This window comes from Neophocaena asiaeorientalis, unplaced genomic scaffold (assembly GCF_003031525.2).
Source record: "Neophocaena asiaeorientalis asiaeorientalis breed wild unplaced genomic scaffold, Neophocaena_asiaeorientalis_V1.1 scaffold523, whole genome shotgun sequence".
Taxonomy (NCBI): Eukaryota; Metazoa; Chordata; class Mammalia; order Artiodactyla; family Phocoenidae; genus Neophocaena; species Neophocaena asiaeorientalis.
The window spans coordinates 2,181,037-2,202,689 of record NW_020175436.1 but is presented as its reverse complement, the minus strand read 5'-3'; the positions used below and the strand labels follow the sequence as shown (position 1 = coordinate 2,202,689).

The 21,653-nt window shown below is 43.7% G+C and overlaps 1 protein-coding gene across 1 annotated transcript in view; it reads left to right on the top strand.

Annotated features, from left to right (window-relative positions):
- Positions 1-21,653, top strand: part of NUGGC (nuclear GTPase, germinal center associated) — a 46,110-nt gene that overhangs the window by 12,921 nt on the left and 11,536 nt on the right. The window contains exons 7-13 of the mRNA XM_024767748.1: positions 1,185-1,394; positions 5,842-6,017; positions 7,407-7,425; positions 7,704-7,793; positions 14,943-15,048; positions 16,731-16,864; positions 21,428-21,592. Coding sequence (XP_024623516.1) covers positions 1,185-1,394; positions 5,842-6,017; positions 7,407-7,425; positions 7,704-7,793; positions 14,943-15,048; positions 16,731-16,864; positions 21,428-21,592 — 900 coding nt within the window. The remainder of the gene's footprint in view (positions 1-1,184; positions 1,395-5,841; positions 6,018-7,406; positions 7,426-7,703; positions 7,794-14,942; positions 15,049-16,730; positions 16,865-21,427; positions 21,593-21,653) is intronic.

Genomic DNA, 21,653 nt, shown 5'->3' with positions numbered 1-21,653 from the left:
TACACACAACTTACACCACGGTATCAATATAATATTCATTTCTTCACTACTCTGTATTTAGAAATATCCCTTCCCCGTGTTACGAATTTACCCATGGAAACAAGAGGAACAGAATTAACATCTCCATGAATGAGGGTACAAATTCAGAGTTTGGGTCAGGGATTGTAGGCTGGGGTGAGGGAATCTGAGTTTCCCTCCCAGCATGACTCGCCTCCACCAGTTTATTGAGTGGAGCCCTCTTCTTACAGAAAGCCCATGCTTTTTCTTTTATGTTGCTCTTTTTGTATCTCCTTTATATTTTCATCAAAATATCTTAAAGAACTTTTATCATTTCCTCTCTCACAGTTTCTTGTGATTCGATTAGAATTGATGAAACCTCTTACTCCCTACCCTGCAATTAAATCAGATTGCAACAAATCCTCTGACTTAATCTCAACTCTCTTAAGAATTTACTTTATCTTTCTTTCAGGACCATTCTGTAGATATTTATTAACAATGACTACCATGCATCCCAAATCTTCTCTCCCCTGAAGTATCCCATAGAGATTCGCTGCCATACATAGTAGCTGGCATGAAGATGTCATTGTACCAAGATATGTTTCGTGAAAAACAACAGGCTGAGAGCGATCCCCCATCTCACCCACCATCACGAAAACATCCTGGAAACGCCTATATGTCAATATATTTTTTTGGTACTTGGAAGATAAATTTTTAAAATCTTTTTGAAGATCAAGTTCAATTTTCCATCTGGAAAATACGGTCACCATCTCACTATCCATTTTCCACAGTCAGGGCTTTCTGGTAATGAACATGCTCATATTAACCATGTGGGAAGAATCCTCTCTCTCTCAAATTTAGAATACTGCATATGACTTCCATTAATTTTAGAACTGGAATGGAATTTAGAAGATACACTCATTATCCAGTGAAGCCTGTTCTAACTGACTTTGTTTTCTGCATCTGTCAGTCAAGGAACTTGAACTTCCTGATCTCCAGCGTCCTTTCTGGTTCTGAGTCTAGACCCTTCCAGGCTGGATCTGAGGCCTCCTGGTGCCTGTTGCCCAGGTGCTGCTTTTCACGTTTCTCGGTGGACCTTCGGTGAAACTGAGTCACAGCCCATTCAGGGTAGATGTGCTGGGAGAATGTCTGGTGTGTGTGACCTGTCACCTGTCCCTCTTCCTCAGGCAGGAGAGCTGTCTCTCAAGCTGGACCCCTACATCCGGACTCAGAGGAGAGGTTGGGATGGAGGATCAGCTGAGACACAAATCTGGCCCTTGATCAAACTGGTGGAAGTGACTCTTCCCAAATCGGAGCTGATTCCAGAAGGCGTTGTGCTGGTGGACATTCCAGGCACAGGCGACTTCAACAGCAAGAGGGACGAGATGTGGAGAAAGGTGATTCTCTCTCATATGGCTTTGTTCCCTCTCTCCTCAACTCCAGCACCCTTTCTAAAGCAGCAAAGAATGCTCTGCTTTCCGCTTACAGGATTTTATGAGCTCATCAGAGTTAAATTCTTCCACGTTCTAAGCCTCAGGGCAATGGCAGGATATGGTTGGCCAGAGAGATTGGGGAGGGAGGAATCGTGAGTATGTGACAGATGAACAGGGCCAGCAATAAAGTCGTCCAAGAGTGAGCAGAGGAAACAAGGACAGAGCAGGAGAGGGAGGCCCAGATATGGGTACAAAGCAGAGAAGCCAATAGCCACGCACCAAGGAACCGGGAGGCTGCTCCCATGTTTGGCTGTAGGGAAGAGAAACTCACTAAAGCAAATCCCAAGTCAAGAAGGCTTCATCAAAAGGCTGTCAAAGGATCTCACGAGACACAGCCAGGCCCCAGGACCACCTATCAGGCTGGAAGCTGCTATTTTCTCGCTCATCCTCTGCCTGGTCTCTTGCGACCCTGTTTCTCTTTGTGCGTCTGTCAGCTGAGTCCTGCTTCTCCCTTAGCCATTAGCGCCCATGTTGTGGAACAGGACCGCCTTGGCTGCGTCTCTGAATGACACTGCTGTTCCTGTACCTATCACTGTCTGACTATAGTCTCTATGTCTTTTAGTTCAGATTCCTCAGAGGAAAATCTGATCAACTACCACCCAGCTAAGGATCAACTCTCTCTGGATTAAGTATCCATCCCTAGTGTAGTCAGCTGTGCCTGAAGGGGGTCATTGAGATGAAAGTAGGTAGGAGTTCAATTCCCAGCAAATGGAGCATAAGCCGATCGGGCCCCCCACCCCACCCCCAGATGTGTCTGCAGCCAGAGAGTTAAACGCTAGGGCAGTCTGAGCTGTACCTAGTGATTAGAGGCTGGGGGATTTTAAAGAATTTATCTCTTTGTTAATTTGCTTTCTGTTCATCAAACACATACAATATGTAAGACTATGTACTAAGCACTGAGGATGCAAAGATTATAGCTAATAATAATGAGAGCTGAGCTAATTTTATAGCTCATAACCCATGCAAGAAGGCTCAAGAGCCTCTCTGCTGTCAACCTCTACTATATCCTACACGATAAACAACACAAAATGAAGAGTGAATGAACAGGTACAGAACATGACCTTTTATGTTAAGAAGCGTGTGCGTGTGTAATGTTTGCAAATGCACGGCGAAAGTCAGATCCTGCCTTCCGGTAAGATACATACCCAACTGTTAAGAGCAGCCTCTGTGTTTCCTACCGCTCTTTACTACAGACACCTCTGTATTGTTTGTATATTTTGCCTGAACATGTATTATCTTTAAAACTAAAAAGACGAAAACAAAATAAAACAATGTGATTGAGAAGCAGAGCCTTCCCTCAAGGGGCTTAGAGTCTACTAGGAGAAATGAAACACGCAGATGACGAAATACGTGGCAGAAAATGATGTACGAGAAGCACGAGGAGCTATGAGCTCTCAAAAGTCGAAATCACCTCCAACCAGAGAGCTCATTCCTTCAACAAATAGCCACTGAGCATCTCCTCAATTTTATGATAGGCTCTGGACAGACGGAGACAAAGTCCTTGCCCTTGGAAGGCTCGTAGTTCAGAAGGGAATGAAATACACTAATGAACAAACCCCATTACTTAAAAATGAGAGCACAAGGTGATGACTTCCTTTGGGAGGTGGGTGAGGCTTCAGAGTGGATACAGATGCTCAGCCTCCACCAGGTAGAGGAGGCAGGTGGGAGTGGGACCCTGAGCACCGTTTGCAGCATTTGTGGAGCCCAGAGGGCTGAGGGCGTGGGGGAAGGATGGAGAGAGGCACAGAAGCCAAGCCTGGGAAAGGTGGGGTGGGCTTTAATACCATGCTTCCTGGGGAAGTTCGAAGGACAGGAGGGACTCGGGTGAGTGATAGAGAAAGAAAGGGCGTCTTAGAAGGAGCTCAGGAGCGCAGGGTGGGAGGGAACACGGGGCACAGGACCAGAGCCAGAAGGGACTGGGAAGGAGGGCCAGTGTCTGTGAGTCACGATCAGTGCAGTGGCTGCCGAAAAACTCACTGCGGGCCCACTGCTTCTCTGTTATAGGTAGACTTTAAATTCAGCAGATTTGCGCTAAATGAATGACTGTGGGCCGGGGGAGCTTTGTGACTGTGGTTTCCAATAAAGATCAGGATAACAGCTTACAGATACTCAGCCTATGCCCTGATTTTACAGATAAGGAAATGGAGGCTCAGAGATGGGAAGTCATTTGCCCAAGACCACACATCTACTGAGTGGCAGAATTTGAACCAGAGAGCAGGTTCCTGCCTTCCCAGCTGAGACTCTGTCTCTCACCCCCCAGCACATCCCCTAACAGTTCTTTAAGGAGGAGGCAGTCCCAGCATCCTTCACCCTTGGTGGTCTGCTCAGGCCTGGCCGGGAGAGCCTTTGTTTCTGCAGGGTTTCAGCTCTGGGAGTGGAATCGCCAACCTCCTCTAGTTCCAGGCCAGTCCCAGGGAGCGACAGCCTGAGGAGGTGGCCGGCCTCGCTCACAGGATGGAGCCGTGGCTGCTGCCAGTTCAGGTACACTGGGCAGCTTATCAAAGGCCACTCAGAACAGAGGAGCTGTGAGGAGGTGGGGCTGAAGCGAAGTGATGGCCCCCAGGCTGCTCTGCTTGGTCGCAGCTCCCCTCCGTGCTTGTGGTTTTGTGATATCCTCTCATGAGAAGTTACTAGAGACTCCCCTCCTTCCAGGGAGAGCAGAACACGATGCCTCGCCCCCACCTCCCCAGCTGCCCAGCAGTACCTTCCCTACACTAAAACCATTAAGAGCTCAGACGTCCCCGTGCTGCCTGAGTCACCTGACCTCTTGGAGGCCCATTCTCATTGTGGGAAGGGAGGAGGGCGGCGATGGCAGGGGGCCATCCTACCCACTCCCAAATCCAGTGGCTCTTGTCTTATAGATCGGCTTTTTTCCGGTGTTTTCTGTGACTCTAATTTTACCAAATCCTGGCAGTCGGGAGCTTTGTGTAGGGCCTGAGATTTAACCACTGCAACCTTTATGATTGCAGTTCTCTTCTCTTTTAATAAACATTTATTAAGCACCTGTAGTTTACCAGGACCAGGGGAATATAAAAGTGAAAGAGGTCCTGCCCTAGAGGAGGAGTTTCATCTTCCACAGCCTGATGGAATGATCTGAAGCATCCCTAAATTGGTTATAATTTGGGAAGTGGGAGGGAGCGATTGGTTTTATTTTCCTGCCCGAATGTGAGTCCATCCATGTAGGGGAGGAAGTTCAGGACCCATAGTTGGGTGGCCTTAAGCTGATCCTTTGCCTCTTGGGGACTGTTATGTACCCCCTCAAGTCAAAACGGTTAAAAATGTCTCCAGACATTGCCAAGCGTCGTCTGGGGTATAGAACCTCCACTAGTTAAGGACCATTAGTATAAAGCAAATAATGATTTCATTAGCAACTCGCAAACTTGTCACAGCTTTTTGTATAAAGTGCTGTTTTGAGGAACCATAAACAAACTCAGTCCTGGTGATGGACCAGCTTTTCACTTATATGGTGAGATGAGTGAAACAATGCAGTCAGAGAAATGTCACAAGGCAACACGCTATTGCTTGTCACATGAAAGTTGCATATTAGCTAAAGCAATACATATGTGATCAACGAGTAGGTTGCAATTTCAGGTTCATTGGCCTTTGCAACTTGAATCACGCGGTTTCTGGCTCCCTGCTGCCACCTGGTGGTAGTATGCTGAATATGCAGGGGCAGCCAGACATCAAAATGATGCCCTGTGGTGACAGCTTTGGGGTAGATCATGACCAGGACTAGCTCTGGAAGAACAATAATCTTCCCTAGAGGACAGCTGAGGTAAATCAAGCCCGTGATGGATATGGAACTGGAGGTCTGATTTCTTGAATTCTATCAATGACTACTGCCACAAACATCTCTGAAGCCTCTACTGTGGGCCAAGTACTGTGCTTGAGGTGATGTGGATTCCAAGCTGAAAGATGCAGCCCCTTCCCACCCAGTACCTCACAGTCTGGGTGAAGAGGGGGAGAGGGGTATAGAGTGCCGACCGTGTACAATAGTTCTGCCTGAGAAGTACTGTGGCAGGTAAGTCCAGGTGCTGTGGGACGCAGAGGTAGAGGTGGCCAACCTAGCCTCAGGTGGCCCTTGGCAGTCTCAGATGGCAAATGGATGTCAAGCAGAGGTCATGGCAAGGGCAAAGGCCCCAAGAGATAGATGAGCAATTTACATCCCAGGAAGTGTAAGAAGCTCCTATGGTTGGTGCCTAAAAGAATGTGGTGGGGAGGGATGAGAGGTGGGGTTGGAGAGAGAGTCGGGGCAGGGCATCGAGGACAGACATGGTACATTAAGGAAGCACATGCTCTACAACCGAGGCACCATTTATGCTCTTAAACATGCTGTGGTCGTGTTTCACAGACCATTGATAAATGTTCAGTTATCTGGCTGATCAGTGACATCGAAAGAGTTTCTGGAGGGAGAGCCCATGAAGACCTTCTGAACGAGAGCATCAAAGCCTGCCAAAGGGGGTTCTGCAGGGACATGGCCCTGGTGGTCACCAAGACCGACAAGCTCCACTTGCCGGAATATCTAAGGTACGGTGCTGGGCTTACAGGGATGCGGGCTTTCCTCCATGGGTCCTGACTGCTGTAATTACGGTAACAACAGAGCTTTGACTCATGGGCATTTTGGACTCAGGGAAGTGACCACTGGGGCTAAAAGAGAAGTCTGGGTGATTTCCTGGGACATCAGGACCCTTGGGTAGGTTGTCTTGGGAATCTTCCAGAGCAGCTGCTTAACGCCCGTGCTCTACACAGCTCCAGGGGTGCCACTCAGGTGTCTGAGATGCAAAGAGCAGCTCCTGGCATTTTACAGAGTGGTGGACCTGCCTGTCCCCCCAGATATGGGAAGTGTAGACGGCCCACAGCTGTTGGGCACTTGCTATAACACCATCTGGCCCGGTACCGCTTTGAAGTGTCAAGATTCTGTTTCAGATTTGTCTCCTCCTGAGATTTTAAACCCATATGGAGCAAGGTTCTCAAAGGTTCAGAACTTGGCCCAAAGTAAAAGCATTCTTAGAGTCATACTCTAACAAAACATAATGAAGGGTAAGCATTTTAGAGCTTAATAGATGTTAATATATGTTGATTTCCATGCACATGTCTGTTCCCCCTGTAACTAGGTGGACTGGAACTTATCTTCCATGTTGGGGCACTCTGAAAGTGAAAGGGGTTGTAATTAATCTTTACAGAGGATCGCAGGTGTACACTGGTCTGTTCCGGGGACATAGGACATACAGTCATGGGCTCTACCCTTGCCAGTATTTCTCTGCTCTAACAAAAGCTTCTCCACCTGCCCCCTCTGCCGTATCCTCCCCACTTGAGTCTACTGTCTCCAGGAACTACCTAAGCAGAGAAAAATTCCTCAGTGAAGAAACAGACTAAGACTTTTCCCCCAACTTCTTGCTTTCATGGTCTAAGTTGGAATTTCAGCTCCATTATTTTTTTCCCTGCAATTCCATTCACCCCACTCCCTACCACAGAATAGTATCTCAAGTGCTCCCTTTCCAATGCCAGCTCTAAAACTGAACATAATACAGTTGAATTTATGAAATGTTTATTGAACACCCTGGTAGGGGCAGCAGATTCAGAGAGGCACCGTTCTTAGTCACTGAGGTCACTGTCTTAAAAGAGGATGAAAGGTTATATGAGAGGGACAAGTAAAGTACCATGGGACCCCGGAGAGTGAGGGCTACGTTTTGACTGGGCCAGGTGGTGAGGTCACAGAAAATTCCACCGATGACAATATATTGAGAAATTAAGATACTTTTTTCAAATGGACACTGGAGGTGGGTCAGAGCATTTGGACTGAAGAAAGAGCTTAGGAAGAGGCATAAAGGCATGACAGTATATGCTGCTTTCAGGGAAAGTCAAGACTGCCGTGACACATCACGAGATAAATAATTGTTATATTTCTCATTTCAGGGAAAGAAAAGTGGGAAGTGTAAGTATGGACTAGTTTTTTTTTTCTTTCTTTTCTAAAGCTCAATTGAGATATAATCGATAGACAAAAAGTTACACACATTTAATGTAAACATCTTGATGAGTTTGGACTTGTTATTCTTAAATAATACTTTTTATGACTAGTAATATATGATTCGAACACATGCACATTTGTCTGGGCCAGAGGAAGAGCTGCCCGCAAGATGTGCATCTCATCCCTTTATCACTCTTGATAACCCTAGACTCTTTGCCATGTTTTTATTTCTTTTCACAATCCAGCAAGCTATTCAAAGTCAGCGGGAGGCTGTTTTAGAAAGAAATGAAATGATAAAGCTACAAAGGAATAAAGTTCTCAAGGAAAAACTAAAGGTAAGTTAACAGATTCTCCTATGCATTTTTCTGCTTTTCAACCACTCAGATTTTGAGAAACACCTATTTGGTCTTGTGCGGTAGCAAGGGCAGAGGCTTTGGAGTAGACAACTTAGTCCTGCTGATGAATTACTTTGTGACCTTAGGCAAATCACTGTACCTCTCTGAGCTTCCATCTTCTCATCTGTAAAATGGGGGAATAATAATATCTACTGCCTGTGATTGTTGGAAGGATTGAATGAGCATATGGTCTACTGAGAATTATGTGCAGATAAGATCAGGGATCACAGTGCAGGTTGAAGTGTGCTTGGCTAGAGGGATGCAGCAGGGCTGGGGGAACACAGAGGAAGGATGCCCCAGTCACACGGGCCGTTGGGGGAGGCGGTGTTGAGGAGAAGTTCAGGGAAAACTTCTCAGCCTCTTCAGCAGAATTTTAAAGAACCAATAGTCTTGAGTGAGGTGAAGAAGTCGGACAAAATGTGTTTGATACAGAAGGAAGAACATGGTTGAAGAAAACTGCCACGCTTGGTGAATTATAGGCAAGTAGTTTTGAATAGCTCAGCAAGGGGCATACGCAGGAGTGTTGGGAGAAAAGCCCTGAGCTCTATTTTTCAAGCTTGAGTAATTGTTCTGTGGGAATCTTGCTGTTTCTTAAATTATTTTTATTATGCTGTCACTAAAACAGGTACAAACATAAAACTCCTTCCTGTAATAGTCTTATGCAACTATAAAACTGAAACCAACTTGAAGATGAAATATAAACAAAACAACTTAAATGTTATATCACAGTTAGTATAATGTGATAGAAGGGATGGTTTTGCTGAGACTAAACCTTCAGTGTTGGATTTAACAGTAAAAACACATGGCCTGAGGTCCAGTTCTATGTTTAATTGCTTTCTGTATTTTGACTTCAATTATATTGATGCAGAAAATGTCTGGCGTACAATGTGGAATTAGAAATTTCAGGGCTTTTGTTTCTAATTCAGAATAATCAGACTTCATACTCAAGCCAAAGTCTTCTACCGAGCAATTCTTGAATGTTGATTTTAATGAGGCAATAACTCAGTAAAGCTGTTCTTATTCTCTTTAATTGTTCTTCTTGGCATTAAAGAAATATGCATTTTATGAGGACCTAATTATATTGTTTCTGGAAGCAGAAACATGAAATACCTCAATACACAATTTACAATTATATTTATTGCTAAAAAATGTGGCAAATTGGTATGTACAAGATAGGGTCTGGGCAACAATACATCAGCTTGCAGGGTGACTGTGGTTTTGATTCTTATGGCACAAGTTCTTTTAGGTCTGCACACCTACACCTCTGATGGCTAGGTAACGCCTTCATTCTCCAACCACTTCTTTTCAGTTTGAATTATTGTGAGACCTTTATTTGTACTGCAGACCTTCATTTGGAGCAAATTTAATTTTGATCATAGAAAATATGAGTCAGAAGTTGATTATAGGGTAGCCACTCATAGAGATGTCTCTGCTTACTTTTTTAATTATAAAAAAGAAAATTAAGAAAAATATTGTAAGAAAAATTTCAGGCTCCTGGGACTACACTTATTGATTTCAATTTGGAAATATTATGCATCTTAGAAAGGTGATTTTCTCGGGAATATGGAGAATGAATGGTGGGGAGAGGGGCTGGTGAAGATTGGATGTAGAAAGACCAGCTGGGAGGCTTTTTCTGTAATCTAGGTGGTGTTAAAAAGAAAAAAAAAGAAGTGATAGGGCTTCCCTGATGGCGCAGTGGTTAAGAATCCATCTGCCAATGCAGGGGACATGGGTCAGAGCCCTCCGGGAAGATCCCACATGCTGCCGAACAACTAAGCCCGTGCACTATAACTACTGAGCCTGTGTTCTAGAGCCCGTGAGCCACAACTACTGAGCCTGCGTGCCACAACTACTGAAGCCCACATGCCTAGAGCCCGTGCTCCACAACAAGAGAAGCCACCGCGATGAGAAGGCCACACACCGCAACGAAGAGTAGCCCCCGCTCACCGCAACTAGAGAAAGCCAGCGCACAGCAACAAAGACCCAATGTAGCCAAAAAAAAAAAAAAGTGATAAGAGCCTGAACTAGGCAGTAACCATAGAAATAGAGTAGAGGAGATGCATTCAAGAACGAATAGGGGGTTCAGATCCATAGGTCTGGATGACTAATTGTATGTGGCAGGTAAAAGAAAGCTGGGTTTTGATGTTCTCAGGCACGTCTTTTTTTTTTTTTCAGGCATGTCTTTTGAGGTGATTATTATACAGCATTTTGCCTTTGCTTTAGCAAATCTGTAAAGAAAACCTATGCTACTGTTCCAGTGCCTCTCTCCGTCACTCGCACATGACTACCGCACTCATACTTCTGACACCATACGTGTGGGAGTTTTCTTCGCACCAAGCAATTCTCTCTGACACCAGCTGGGCACCTTACAATTTAACTCAGTTTGACATGGTCTACCTGGAGATAGTGTCAGATCCCACAGGTTAAGGATTTAGTCCCACAAGACTGCCTCCCACTTCAGATATGAATCTCAAGAAGTAGGTCCCCAGGTTACCCACAACTGCCTGACTTGGCTACAAATTGGTTCCCTTGACCTCCTCTCCCTTGCATTATTGGGTTATTTGCTAGAACAGCTCACAGAACTCACAGTGAAACACTCACATTTACCAGTTTACTATATAATAAAGGATATGATAAGAGATGAACAGCCAGATGAAGAGATACATAGGGCGAGGTCTGGGAGGGTCCCCAGCGCAGGAACTTCTGTCCCCATGGAACTGGGGTGCATTGCTCTCCAAGTATGTAGATGTGCTCACAACCTGGAAGCTCTCCGAACCCTACACTACTGGGATTTTATGGAGCTTCATCAGATAGACATGATCAATTATTAACTCCATTTCCAGCTCCTCTCCCCTCTCTGGAGAATGGGGGTGGGGGATAGAAATTCCAAGGGATTTGGGAGCTCTGTGCTGGGAACTGGGGCCAAAGACTCAATGTTAGAATGAAACCCCCTATTTATAAGGGGTTTAGGAGCCCTGTGTTGGGAACTCAGGGCAGAGACCTGTAGACAGATAGATAAATAGATAGATAGAGAGATAGATAGATAGAGATAGAGCTTATTATTTCATAATACCTTATTAGTTTACTCAGTTTGAGGATTATAATGAACTCATGGCTTTTCACAGAATTACTGTGTTCTTTTTGATGTTCAAGTTCACATCTTGGCCAAAGGGAGCCTTTAATTTTAGCTGGTTCCTTTTAGCATTACCCAGACATTAAAAAAATATATCTTTCCTCTCTGGCAACAAGAACATATTCAGGCCCATTTTCTTTTTCCCTGCCTCAAGGCATGGAACTATTACTATCAAAGAAACTTGAGTTTCTTTTAGCAGAGAATAATATTAAAAATAAAAGTTGGGGTGCAAGGGGTACATATCAAATAATTCATACAAGTAAAAGAAGTGGACAGGGTGATGTCACTGCAAAGTCATTTTAATGACAAAGCTAGAAAATATAGATTTTTTTTAAATGGGGTTGCAACTAGTTCAAAAAGATACATGCACCCCAATGTTCATAGCAGCGTTATTTACAATTGCTGAGACTTAGAAACAACCTAAGTCTCCATCAACAGATGAATGAATAAAGAAGTTGCAGTGTATATATGTGTGTGTATATATATATATGTAGATAAATAGATAGATAGATAGAGATATATACACACACATACATACACACAATGGAATACTACTCAGCCATAAAAAAGAATGAGATTTTTGCCATTTGCAGCAACACGGATGGACTTGGGGGGCATTATGCTAAGTGAAATAAGTCAGAGAAAGATAAATACTGTATGATAATGGCTTATATATGGAATCTGAAAAATACAACAAACTATTGAATATAACACAAAAGATGCAGACTCACAGATATAGAGAACAAACTAGAGGTTACCAGTGGTGGGGAGGGAGGGGCAATATAGGGGTGGAAGAGTGAGTGGTAGAAACTATTGGGTGTAAGATAGGCTCAACATGGGGAATATAGCCAATATTTTGTATAAAAAGATACATGCACCCCAATGTTCATAGCAGCGTTATTTACAATTGCTGAGACTTAGAAACAACCTAAGTCTCCATCAACAGATGAATGGATAAAGAAGTTGCAGTGTATATATGTGTGTGTATATATATATATGTAGATAAATAGATAGATAGATAGAGATATATACACACACATACATACACACAATGGAATACTACTCAGCCATAAAAAAGAATGAGATTTTTGCCATTTGCAGCAACACGGATGGACTTGGGGGGCATTATGCTAAGTGAAATAAGTCAGAGAAAGATAAATACTGTATGATAATGGCTTATATATGGAATCTGAAAAATACAACAAACTATTGAATATAACACAAAAGATGCAGACTCACAGATATAGAGAACAAACTAGAGGTTACCAGTGGTGGGGAGGGAGGGGCAATATAGGGGTGGAAGAGTGAGTGGTAGAAACTATTGGGTGTAAGATAGGCTCAACATGGGGAATATAGCCAATATTTTGTAATAACTGTAAATGAAAAGTAACCTTTAAAAATTGTATAAAATTTTTTTAAAAATGGGGCTACAAATTATATTCCTGATTTCAATCTAACTCCAACTTTACTATATGCTTTTTTTTTTTTTTTTTTTCGGTACGCGGGCCTCTCACTGTTGTGGCCTCTCCCGTTGCGGAGCACAGGCTCGGGACGTGCAGGCTCAGCGGCCATGGCTCACGGGCCTAGCTGCTCCGCGGCATGTGGGATCTTCCCGGACCGGGGCACGAACCCGTGTCCCCTGCACGGCAGGCGGACTCTCAACCACCGCGCCACCAGGGAAGCCCTACTATATGCTTTTTGATTCTGCTTCCATCTTGTGTCACTTCTATTTTGAGCTTCCAGGTTTTCTCCTTTCTTATATACAATATCTTCTTACAAACTTAATACATTATGCTATATATAGTTATTAAAAACCATGTGTGTAAATGATAACAGTGGCTCATCTTTCTATAGGATAATCTGATGAGCATCTACTTAGCTCTTGGATCCTACCCTCCAACTGTAACTGTTTCTACTTCTCTTTAACAATAATACGGAACCTGCTACTGTAGCCATCCCGTTGATACTATAAAAATATTTCTTTGGATTACAATAACAAGAAGTGTAAACGAATCTTCAATAATTTTTAGAAAAGATATACAAAATTTAGAGCAAAATTTTAAATAATGCAAACACCTGGGTAAATCTAGGAATACTCCTTTCAACTATTTCAAAACTCTACTAACATTTAATTGCTTTTTAATTAATTGTTTTATCTCCCAGTAGAAAGTGGGGTCAACTTTCCCTAAACATTTTCCTAGAGTCAAAACTCTATCAAGCAGGGAAAAAATAATAATCTTGGCAGCTCCTTTATACAACTTTAGTCCTGACTAGAGTGTGGGGCTTCTAGCAATCTGTATTCCAGCCTTGACTAGATGGGCTCACAACTTGAGATGCAGAGATATTGCAGAGATGCAGCTTCTTGCCTCTCCCAGTGGACCACTCACTCAGCTTTTTTATATCTTTGCATCAGAAGAAGGTTGACAACTCCCTACTGTGTTCTACCGCCCCCATATACCCATGCATACACATGCATACTCTTTACGGCTTTTCTCTTTTAAGTGAGAAGAATGAAGGATTATGAAACATCATTTATGTGTCATTCTAGTATGACTTCTCTGTGGTGATGTTTTTCTAATCATAAAAAATTTCTCATATGATTCTTAATTCCTTGACATTTAAAACCATCATTTGCTTAAACATTACTCTGCATTTAAATGTGTAGGATGACTAACCACCCAGTTAAGAAACTTGCACTTTTATAGGACCTTTGCCCAGTGTTGTGTTGTGCTGATACGTTGATACATGTTTTAACAGTCAGCTCTCTGTTTAGAAAACAAAAAAGGCCCAATGTGTACCATTTGCCGATTCCTGTGGTGTAAATGTTCCCTTGCCAGTTTCAAGCTACCGATGTGCTGGTGCTGAGGGGGGAGCTGGGAGGAGCTGTGTATGGTGGATGCTCAGGAGCTGGTCCAAGCTGGCTCCTGCCCATCACTGCCTTTGTCAGGGCTGTGCTTATTTTTCCAAAATGGACCCTGGTACTTTCCCGCCTCTGAACATTTAAATATAGCTTTTTAAAAAATTGAGGTGTACTTAATTTATGATGTGTTAGTTTCAAGTGTACAGCAAAGTGATTCAGTTATAATATCTATATCTATCTATCTATCTAATCTTTTTCAGATTCTTTTCCTTTATAGGTTATTACAAGATATTGACTATAGTTCCCTGTGCTATACAGTAGGTCCTTGTTGTTTACCTATTTTATATATAGCAATGTGTATATGTTAGTCTCAAACTCCTAATTTATCCCCCCCCACTATCCCCTTTGGTAACCGTAAGTCTGTATTCTATGTCTGTGAGTCTATTTATGTTTCGTAAATAAGTTCATTTGTATCATTTTTTTAAAATTTCACAAATAAATGATATCATATGGTATTTGTTTTTCACTGCCTGACTTATTTCACGTAGCATAAGGCCCTCCAAGTCCATCCATGTTGCTGCAAATGGCATTATTTCATTCTTTTTTATGGCTGAGTAGTATTCCATTGTATATATACCACATATTCTTTAACCATTCATCTGTCGATGGACATTTAGGTTGCTTCCATGTCTTGGCTGTTGTAAATAGTGCTGCTATGAACATAGGTGTGCATGTATCTTTTGGAATTACAGTTTTCTCCAGATATATGCCCAGGAGTGGGATTGCTGGATCCTATGGTAACTCTATCTTTAGTTTTTTAAAGTTAAATACATGGTTGAACTATTTTCTCTATATATTTCCTTCTAGAATTGCTATTTTTTTTTAACTCCCAAGAGAATCTCTGCAACAGTGTCCTCACAACCTCTGACCTTGTAAGGCGGACAGATGGGAACATTTGACACTTGTTCCTTACAGGGCTTGTGCAGAACTGAAAGCGAATGAGCTCAAGTTTGCTGGAGGCTCTTGTGGAGCATGTGCATGGTTGCCTTTGCGGCGGTTGAGTTATTCTGTTCTCTGTGTGCCTCTCTCACTTCAGAGGAAGCTGCCAACTGACTCCAGGGTTCTGGAAGACTCAGAGCTGGTGTACACGGTCAGCGCCCAGGAGTACTGGCAGCAGGCTCTCCTCACCGAGGAGGAAACCGGTAATTTATACATATATATTTTTTCATCTCAATCACTCCAATTCTCAGGATTAAGCTTGGCACTCTGAATTTCCCATTCTAGAACTTTCTGTGTCGCACTTCTAGTTTACCACAGTTTCTATACCTATGAGCAGCTATATGCGTGTTTGTCTCTGCATTGTTGTGGTGCCTGAGACCACAATTCCTTTCTCCTCCAAATCTTACGACGAGTTGCCATTTCCTTAGTGTTTGCCTTGAGAGTCCTTGCTCACCCAGGGACAGGTAGAAAAAGCATCCATGGCATGCTTTTTCTTTGGGGGTGGGGTGGGGTTAGAGAACATGGCTGCTTTCTTCAGAGAACTTGAAATTTACATGAAGAGCTAATATAGTAAGTCCCCTACACACGAATGAGTTCCATTCCGAGAGCGCGTTCGTAAGTCCAGTTTGTTCGTAAGTCCCATAAAATTAGCCTAGGTACCCAACTAACACAATTGGCTATATAGTACTATATTGTCATAGGTTTATAATACTTTTCACACAAATAATACATAAAAAACAAACACAAAAAATAAAGAAAACATTTAATCTTACAGTCCAGTACCTTGGAAAGTACAGTAGTACAGAACAACAGCTGGCATCCAGGGGCTGGCATGGAGGGAACAGGCAAGAAGAGTTACTGACTGGAGGAGGGGGAGGAGGTGGGACATGGTAGAGCTGAAGGATGGTCAGCGATAGGAGAGGGAGGGTAGGCTGCAATGTCACTCACGCCTGACGTTGATGGCGCAGGTTCTGGTTCCTTGCTGGAACCAGATGCACGTTTGCATCTTTGAAAGTTTGCAGCGTGAAGGTTCGTAAGTAGGGGACTTACTATACTAAGCCACGTGCAAAAATCAAAGTAAAAATGAGGCTAGTTCTATGGTGCTCTGAGTACAGCAGAAATTCAGAGAACCCAGGACCTGTGTGACCGGATTACTGAAGGAAAGCTGGGTGAGGAGGCAGGATCCGAGCTTGACCTTGATCTCAGCTGAAAATGGTTTAAAATGGGCCTATATGTCACTAGACACGGATGAGCGTCAAAGGCGATTAAGGAGCAGAAGATGTGAAAAGTTGCCAGAAATGGGGAACTGCTTAAACAAGGATATCAAAGAAATAATCAGTATGGCACAGGCAAGGAATAATATAGAAACATTTCCACTTATAGGGATAATGGGGGGAAAGTAGCTTGACATCTATTATCTTCCGACTAACAGAGGATTCGGACTAAGATACGTGTCTAATCTGGAATTGCACTTGTCAGAGGTCCTACCCTTTCTACAGCAAGCATGCGCTATTTTGATGTTAATGGTTATTTGATATAGATAGAAAAGTCTAGCGGGACCAAATGACTGAGGGTCTAGAAATGTGAGCCCCGGGTTCTATATACTATCCAGGTAACTACCGTCCAGAGGGAAGTGCCCGTTTTCTTACCCAGCCTGAACTTTTCCACAGAGTTTGTTCTCTACCACTGAATAAAATTAGCACCATGCATAGCTGCTGATCCTAGACTGGGGAAAACAGATAGGTTGGTTTAGTGAGCAACCCACCCGCATAGGACCTCAGCGGAAGTTAATTCAGACAGCCAGCGTGATCTGTTAATGTTTAAGAATTCTATTTCCCACCAGCTCTGGCCTTTTCAAATTGTTTGTGCTGCCTGTGAATTCCAGAAATCCCCAAGTTAAGAGAATATATCAGGAGAAGGCTCTTGGATAAGAAGAGGAGGATGGTGACCAAGTATGTCACTGAAGCTTTTGGCCTGTTTCTGCTCACGGACAGTTTCAGCTGCACAGACAACCTGCCGGTAGGAAGACCCCTGGGCTGTGTGTCCTCTGCCTCCTGGCCTGGGCAGAATGCTCCCTCTTACCAAGTTAGAAAATTAACTCACCGTAATCTTTCTTTTCTCATCAGAGGAAGACCCTAAGCTTAGAGAATCTAAAGAGAGCAGAAAGAGAATTTGAGGGTTAACATTGTAACCTTTGAGTAAAAAAAAAAAAAAGAAAAAAGAAATAATGTTTTACCTATGACAGATGGGCTGAGAGGAAAAGGTAAAAATAGTCACTTTTGCCTCTCCTGAGACTTGAATCAAGTAGAATGTGTTTAATGGCAGGAGGGATTTGCCTACTTCTACTGGAATATGTCAGTTCTTGGTTATCCTAAAGAGGCATGTGTGCACATACAGTCCAAAAAACTCTCTTCTGCCTGTGGACTTCGTGCATGGCCTGGTGCTGTCAGAATCTCAAACTCAGAACAGCGTGGTTATATAATGTGAGAGGAAGGAAAAGAGGAGGGCCTTTCAGCAGAGAGATATTATCTTCATGGTCTAGAATGCAGGTCTTCTGAATAACCAGTTAAAAATGAATTTTTTCATAGTAGTGGACAAAGTTTATCTTTTTGATGGATGAATTTTTTTTTACCCTAAGATAAGAGGGATAAGCTGCTAAATTCGAGGTTTGGGAGAGTTTGGGAGAAAACTTTGTTGCTGGAATCAATCACCAACTGCATGGTTTCCTTGTGAGGGAATGAAAATACAAACAAACAAGCACATATAAAGACAGAACTCTGACCCACAGCCTGCAGCAAGCTGCCTGGGAAACCAACCCCCCATCTACAATGAACAGCTCAGGAAGCCAGCCTGCTCTAAAACTTGTAGGAAGTTAGACTGCTATCTCTAGTAACAATCTAAGAAGCTAAACAATAACTTCTGAAACAATCAGCCCCAAATGGCCAGACCTTTGTTAACGACTGACGGCTTCCCTTATCCTTTTTTTTTTTTTTAACTGTCATCCATATTTTATGGCAAAGAGATTGCCATTTCTCTTAGGTGTTTTAACATACGAGCAATGGCTGCTTACAAAACGGAAAAGAAAACTTAAAACAACCTGAAACACACAAAAGCAACCCATCAGATTCAGATGACAGAAGTATGGCTGGAAGGTTACATCTCCCATCCAAACTAAACCCTTTAGCAACGACTGCATTGCCTTTAATTCTGCAAATGACAGTCTCCCAGCAGGCTGCATTATTCTGATCCCACACATCCTCAGTATAATTGGCTGCCCATGAAACTCTCATCACAGACCGCCTTGTTAGCTCATGGGCTTCCCTAATCTTTATCCCTGCTTCCAACTGAGGACCAATCAAGAAAAGATAAATATGCATCCTCATGAATCACATAAGATCCCTGCTTTGAGGTTTCCACCTATGGCTGCCCCATGCCAGGGGCCTCTGATCAGGGCACCAGAAGCCTTCCCATCCCTCTGCTTGCCTTTGAGTGTCTGCCAAACGCAAGTGATGGCCACAGACTGTCTTGCTATAGCGAGCTCTAAATTAATAGCCTTTGTGTGTTCTCATTTGGTTGGTATTTCTTTATTTCCACACTTGCTGTCAGCTATCAGGTTTGCACAGCCAAGCTGACTTCTTGTTATGCAGAATAGGGAAAGTGGAGAGAAATGTACCGGTGGGGCTGGTCCTGAGACTGTGGGACAGTGAACCTGGGAGGGCCCTGTAGAGTGATGAGCAGAGGCAGCTGGTGGGGACCTGACTTCAGTGTGAAAAGTAAGCAATGTCAACTCTTTTACTTTTAATTAATTAATTAATTTATTTATTTTTGGCTGTGTTGGGTCTTCGTTGCTGCGCGTGGGTTTTCTCTAGTTGCGGCGAGCGGGGGCTACTCTTTGTTGCGGAGCGCGGGCTTCTCATTGCGGTGGCTTCTCTTGTTGCGGAGCACGGGCTCTAGGCACACGGGCTTCAGTAGTTGCGGCGTGTGGGCTTCAGTAGTTGTGGCTCGTGGGCTCTAGAGCGCAGGCTCAGTAGTTGTGACGCACGGGCTTAGTTGCTCCGCGGCATGTGGGATCTTCCCGGACCAGGGCTCGAACCCGTGTCCCCTGCATCGGCAGGTGGATTCCCAACCACTGTACTACCAGGGAAATCCCAGCAATGTCAACTCTTGATGGTCCACGCAGTGTCAGTCAAATATCCACATTTTAGAAATTAAAAGTGCCATATAGAGTAAGATTCACCATCTTTTTCATCGTATCTCTTATTCCTTGTTTGGGTCTAGTTCTGTGTAAGAAAAATGAGACCCTCCTGGAATCTGAGATTTTCCAATTTGAGTTTTGTCCTCTGAAATACTAGTGAATGTTTTGACATTCTAACTTCCCCCCAAAATTCTTTGGGGTAAAATTTGCCTCTCTGCTCAGCCAAAGATTTTTGGAAGTGCTGATGGAAAACGAATCGGATGTGGTGCTGTGTGTGGTTGGTTTATTTTATAAACACCAGGACAAACCATTTTGCAATCGAAGTTGGAGCGTGGTATGGAGGTGCAACCCATGTAGGGGCTCAGTCCCTCCTTGTAGCCAGACTGCAGGTGATGGAAGACACAGAGGAGGGGGCTGGCTGGCACTTCTGTGATAGCCTTTCAGAAGGAGTTGCCAGCAGGCTTACAACATTCTTTGGCCTCAGATGTTGGTCTCAGTCTTCGTTCTCTGACGGAAAGCTGGAAGGCAAGAGTTTGTCAGCTCCTTTGCATTCTGGAAAAAAAAAATCAAATCTAAAAATATATGTGACAGATCATTTTTTAAGATTGTGACTCAAACCAAAAACTTTAAAGTTTGGATAGTTAGTGATTTTAAATGAACAGGGATCTAGTCTTTATTTTTAAGAATCAATGGGAAGTTGATTATGACGAGCTCAGTGTTGAATGAGTCCTGCATTTATTCATAGTAGATGCCAGCCTTTCCCTTTCTCACTGCTCTTTTATTTCCAGCCCCTTCCCTTCTTATCATTCTTTTGCTTCTTCAACAAGGATTCTTTGAGAGTGAGCCTTTGTGAGAATCTTGCCCGTGGAGTTTCTTCTCATGACTTTTTTCTTCTTTCATTTTGATCACTAGTGACACGACAAACTCCAAAGAATCTAGAGGGAACTCTGGGGGAGAAAGTATGGCTTATAGAATTCTAACTAGTGAAAACTCTGAAACTCCCCAGGGCTTGCCTGAAGCGGAATAGTTTCCATAAACTTCTAAAACTCCTCTATTCTGAGACTCAGGGTATAGGAGTTTGAGGCTGTTTTCAGGATCATTCAGCCCCATTCACTTACTTCACAGACGATGCCCTTGCGATCCAGAGATGCTAAGTCATCTCTGTAAGGTCACACCTCAATTCAAGAGCTATTTCTGTCATAACATTTGGAATACACTTTAAAAGCCTACGTTATCCAGCCATTTCTCCACGCCATTCATTCTCCCCAGAAATGTTTATGGACCGTGCTCTCCGTGCCCTGCCTTGGAATAAACAAACATGAACAACAGAGTCTGTCTCTCCAGCAAGGTCCTGGCCCAGGGCAGGAGACACATGGCCTGAGAGAGACATAGCACAGCAGGGGTGTCCTAAATGCAACGGGAGCCCAGGAAAGAGCGCCCCAACTCTGCCCGGGGAGTCAGGGAGAGCATCACATGGGAAGTGACTTTTGAGCTTTGGGAGTATGAGAACATGGGAAGAGCACATGCAAAGGACCAAAAGGATGGCACGTTTGGGGAATGGTAGAAAGTTCAGAGGCAGCTACGTGGGAGGACCTTTTGGGCAAACAGAGAGCTGGTGGTGCTGGAGAAATTGATTGAGTTCTGGCCACGAAGGACCTTAAGTGATGAGCTAAGGAGTGTGGTTTCTTTCCACTGCAGTCAGACACCATGTGGTCCCCAGGGTTCTCATACAGGGGACAGACACTACAGAGTTCCCAGTTTGGAACCCAGAGGTCAAGGCTGCCCCTGGCGGTCACTCCCTCGTATTACTTGAATAGATATTTTCTTCCCTGACTAGGCTATTCTCCTTTGAAGCAGGAACCAAGTCTTTATTTTTATGCTCCTGTAGCTTTGCTGTTTATTTAAAGCAGGATCCAGAAGATCAGTATTACCTGGGGCTTGCTAGCAATGTAGAATCCCAGGCCCTTGGGTTTGAACCAACTCTTCTGGTGGTTTCTATGCACGTTAAAGTTTGAGAAACCCTCTCCTCCAAAACTGCTTTGTGCACGAAGTTCATTAAATATTTGTTGAATCAGATGTCATTGGAAAAATCTCTTTTAATGACAATTGGATTTTTAAAAAATATTTACTCTTTCAAGTAGCCTAATGGGTTAAACCCCAGGAAAAGTTGCAGGAGGATATATTTGTTTGATTCTCCAATCCCACAAAGCTTAAGGAGGTCTGTGCCCTGAAGGGTGCCTTACGGGGATGACAGGGAGGAGTCCACCGTGGGTGATCTGCTCAAGCTCAATCTTGTGTTGGTGACAGACTTAAAGAAAGCAGAGTTGGAGGAGATGGTGCCTTTAGGGAGGGGGTGGCCTCATGTTCCTGATGGCCCTTGTTCCTAGAACGAATACTTGCACGTGAATGGCCTGCGGAGATTTGTGGAAGAGAAGATACAGCTGCTGGAGAAGGCCATCGACCAGTGCTTTGCCCACATAGTGCAGCCTCTGCAAGAAGGGGTCCAAAATGCCAGGAGTTCCTACCGACAGATCCTTGGGGCGTGCCTGGTGGTGAGTGACCCTCTGAAAAGAAAAGCCGTGATGTTCGGTGAGGCCTGCCTGATTCTCCACC